Source organism: Ostrea edulis, chromosome 2, assembly GCF_947568905.1.
Source record: "Ostrea edulis chromosome 2, xbOstEdul1.1, whole genome shotgun sequence".
Classification (NCBI taxonomy): Eukaryota; Metazoa; Mollusca; class Bivalvia; order Ostreida; family Ostreidae; genus Ostrea; species Ostrea edulis.
The window spans coordinates 87174469-87179317 of record NC_079165.1 but is presented as its reverse complement, the minus strand read 5'-3'; the positions used below and the strand labels follow the sequence as shown (position 1 = coordinate 87179317).

At 37.8% G+C, this 4849-nt stretch overlaps 1 protein-coding gene across 2 annotated transcripts in view; it reads right to left on the bottom strand.

The window, feature by feature from the left end:
* Positions 1 to 1735: 1735 nt before the first annotated feature.
* The window catches only part of LOC125680883 (NF-kappa-B-repressing factor-like), a 9680-nt gene continuing 6566 nt past the window's right edge, over positions 1736 to 4849 (bottom strand). For both annotated transcript variants that reach the window (XM_048920687.2, XM_048920686.2), the window contains exon 3: positions 1736 to 4714. In XM_048920687.2, coding sequence (XP_048776644.2) covers positions 4250 to 4714 — 465 coding nt within the window. In that variant the 3' untranslated portion in view covers positions 1736 to 4249. The remainder of the gene's footprint in view (positions 4715 to 4849) is intronic.

The following is a 4849-nucleotide window of genomic DNA, read 5'->3' as shown; positions in this document are numbered from 1 at the left end:
CCCCCCCCCCCCCCACACACACACACAATTTATTGCGGGTGGTATAAAGAGGCATCCTTGCTCATCATTACCATGCTATTAGTTTGTCTACTTAATACCCAGAGACAGAGAAGAAGATTTTCAAAGAATTTCTACACTTTCACTATATGACCAATAGCGCCCCACCCTAACACAAAAACCCGTCCCAGGGGCCATGAATTTCACAATTTTGGTAGAGGGCTCAACGCTCATTATAATTATGCCCACAGTTTGGCTTCTTGATGTCCAGGAGTAAAGAAGAAGATTTTTTAAAATTACACTCATTTTGTTGGTTTTTGCCCCACCCCTCAGGCCCCAGGGGGGCAGGGACCACGAATTTCACAATTTTTGTTCCCCTCCACTCACAGATGCTATATGCCAAAATTGGTTGAAATTGGTTCAGGGGTTTCAGAGAAGAAGCTGAAAATGTTCAAATGTTAACGCACGACGCACGTCGCACGACGACGGACAAAAACAGATAGTAATAGGTCACCTGAATGAATTCAGGTGACCTAAAAATAAAGTGCACCGCCACGGCACATGATACGCCCATCACATATTGTTAACAGTATAGATTGTACCCATTAAAACATTTATTTTATATCACCTTAATTAAATGTCACAGTGACCTTAAAGTAGGATGCGACACACCTTCTACCTAAGATGCATTAGTTGACCAATTTTGGTGATTCTAGGTCTAATAGTTTTCAAGTTATGAGCCAGACAAGTTTTTGCCATATATGGCCATATCTTCTTAATGAAAAGTCACAGTGACCTGGTTTTAATGTGCGACACACCTTCTACCCAAGATGTATCTACAGACAAAGTTTGATGATTCTAGGCCTTGTAGTATTTAAGTTACGGGTCGGACACGAAAAAGCTAACAGACGGACGGACAGATGGATATCTTCTTAATGAAAAGTCACAGTGACCTGGTTTTAATGTGCGATACACCTTCTACCCAAGATGTATCTACAGACAAAGTTTGATGATTCTAGGCCTTGTAGTATTTAAGTTACGGGTCGGACACGAAAAAGCTAACAGACGGACGGACAGGCGGATATCTTCTTAATGAAAAGTCACAGTGACCTGGTTTTAATGTGCGACACACCTTCTACCCAAGATGTATCTACAGACAAAGTTTGATGATTCTAGGCCTTGTAGTATTTAAGTTACGGGTTGGACACGAAAAAGCTAACAGACGGACGGACAGACTGACAAGAACGCCATACCATAATACGTCCCGTCTTAAGACGGGCGTATAAAAATTTTATTTTGTAAATAGATTTTTTATAGAAGGTCCTTAATTTACTTCAGAGTTTGAAATCACTATCTACTAGAACTGCATCTTTCAACTAAATAAGGCTTTCAATTTAAAAAAAAAAATTATCCACATCAGATACCTTTGTTGTGTTATTCCCCCTGAACTTATTACAATGACAAATCAGTACAAGCTTCCAAATGCCAAATCAAAGATATCCATGTAGACGGTACCAGACTTAACACACTTTCACAGATTGACATTCACCTTATCCAAATCACATTGCTTTTAGTTAATTTTTGTCTCTACAGAGATTTTCACACGAGTCTCGGGCTATACCAGAAGCTTATAGTTAATTTGTCTCTACAGAGATTTTCACACGAGTGTCAGGCTATACAAGCAATGTCCACAGTATTGAAACTTGAATGTCCAACTATATCAAACATAACTCAGAGAGACTTTACCTTCTTTGTTTATTATCTACTCTACATTGGTCAAGTATTTTGTACTTTACAGAAATATCCATTTCTTTAAAATTAAAAAATACAAAACAATGCAACTAAGCTTGCAAAAATTTCAAACATGTAATTTATACCAAAAAAAAACAACAACAAATATTGACTGAACAAATCTTCCTGCAAATGCAAGCTTTACTGCAATACTCGCAAAACAGCAGTGCCGTGATGAAATGAATTTACCTCGAGTCCCACCCGTGTATCACAGTGTCGTGGTTAAATGAATTGGCCTTGGAATCCACTACTTTTATTTTGGAATTCCCCATAAAGATTCATGAAAATTGTAGGAGTGAATCCATCCAACTCCATCAAACTTCAACTCCACACAACATTGACATCACCTAATGTCAACTCCACCTAACATCAAATTCACTAAACTTCACCTCTACTTATAAAACTGATCCTTACATGTTTGTCATGCTATGTAGGTGACACAAACAATACATGATTAAGACAGATGGTCCTCTTGGATTTTGAGTATATGCTTCCCACATATCTAAATTATACAAGCTACTACAATGTGTGTGAATCATCAAAAAGCCCACCCTATGTGTCATATAATTCTGTAATGGAAAACATTATGTAAATCTAGATATTACAAAGGCAAGACACCCATGGACTTTGACAAACACCCGAGCAATGCACAACAAAAACTTAAATCAGAAGTATGGAATATCCATGCAATGACTGCATCTTTCGGACTCTGAAAACCCGATGAGGTTTTTTTTTTTATTTCGGTGACCTATAGTGGTTCTCATCAGCATTTCGGAACTACATGTATGTTTCTAGCCTTGGCAAAATCACTTTGGTCTACTCTGGGTTTTGAAACATCATATAGTTACAAGTATCTTTTTTGCCAAGTACATGCATTCAATAACTTTTTCTAAGTGACCTTGATTTCATATCATGATGGAAAGACTGGTCCTTCTGTGTCAAGTAAGAGCATCTCATATAGATGCATTGCAAAGGTGGTAAAAAAGGACATCGGACAACACAGAGAGAATGACTTGATTTGTTTTAAGGCTTGAAAGCTCATTTCACTCAGTTTGTTTGGCTGCAAATTCAGGAGTGAAGAAGGTCACATTTTCATCGCATGACTACTTAGCTCTGCCCAGAAGGACCTGACACCTGATCCAGGAATCACACATTTCACAATTTTGGGGAAAGCCTCTATGCTCATTTTAACAATGTGATCTATTTTTGTGACATGTTCAGGTGTATAGGTTAAATATTGAAAAATTTAATACATTTACTCTCAATGGCTTAATTAAACCTTCTGTGGTGTCTGAACCTATGACCCCTGGGGCTGTGAACTTTACAATATTGCAGACTGATTAAGGCCCAAAACTAAATACCCTGGGCTACATATTTGATTATGTGGTCAGGTATTCATGCCCCATTAAATCTACACACTCAATCGGTGTGCAACATGTTCTGGATTTTCTTCAAATATTGCTTCATTTTAAGTTTTTGGGCCCAATAGGACAGTGGTCATGAAATTCCCAATTTTCTTCCCTTACCTTAAAGATGCCACATACCAAATTTGGTAACATTTGATGGAAGAACTACTGAGAAGTTGAAAATGTTTAGAAGTTAATGACGGATGTAACAAACACATCAGTAGATGGGCATAGACAGCAACAAGTCACCCGAGTGGCTCAACATACAGTGCAAAAAGTGACCTATGTCAAAGATAAGCAAAATACTGTAAACCACCCTGTAATCGCAACCACTTTATTTCGCGAGTTACCAGTGATAATCTGGTTCCCAGCAACGGATTTTCACAACAGAGATAAAACAAATACAAGGTTCATTAAAAAAAAATGGTTTACAGTGAAAATTATTTACCGTGACGAAGTTCCTTCAAACTTCACGAAAATTTCTCGCACGCAAATAAAAGTGGATTTACAGAACTCGTTACACACAAAGAATCAGATTAAACATAAACCTTCAGTAACTCACTAAGTAAAAGCAACCTCAGGTACATGAATAATATACTTGTACATACCTTAAAGACTTACATTAAAAAAATTGAAGTTCAATAACAATTATCAAATACAAAAAAACACAAACATACTGCCATTTTCCCTATGTGGTCAGAAAACTGGAATTCTTTTAAGATGCTTGACAATATAAAATCTTGTTTCACTCACTTCAGAGTATGTTCATGTTTATACAATACAAATAATAAACAAAGATAAAAATACACTGTAATAAAAACAGTCTACACGACTATAGACATTGTGTGCAATGAACCCTGGGAAACTTGGCACGGTCGCTGAAATTGAAAAAGCTGTGTTTCTATATCAGAATAAAGGCACTCATTAATGTGCAGTGACATGGAGACATTGAAAATAAACCAGAACATCGACATTCAAATCAAGCTCTGGTGAAAATATGTACCAAAAAACACAAAAAAGAGGCTTTTCATGCAACCCCTTTCCTGTCATTCCTCTTACGAATCGTACAAAGGTGGAATTAACTCATATTTAGGAGTGGCCCCCCCTTCTTCCATGATATGTTCAAACAGCTGTGATGCACTTCTCTTGCGACTGATCGTTAAATATCTTTCACTGCCTGAACCTCTACTATGAGTTTTCAGTCCAAGCTTTTGGGAATATTGATGGATGAAGGCCCTCTCCTCTTTACTGAATTCGGGAGCGAAAGCCAGATCATCCTGCCGGTCAGACTTTGTATAATTGTCTATCACTTCTGTGATTTTCTTTTTGAAGTCCACCATGGCCTTTGCATGGTCACCGTGTAGTCCCAAGCCCTGCCTATTGAGGAGAATGTGATTGGTCATGGTGACAGCTACTGGTTCAGCCAATCCCTTGTTGCCTTCTGCTCCGACTCCTCCCCCCGTCCAACCCATTTTCTTCAGCAGACGACTGCCTACATTGTCATCTGATATTGAGGAAACCTAAAACACCACACATTATAATCAGAATGATGTTGTATTCTCATCATTTCACCAAATTATCTGTGACCTATATCAATCAATCTATTTTTCCACATATTTATATCATGCATACAACTTGATTAGCTTTTTGTTGTG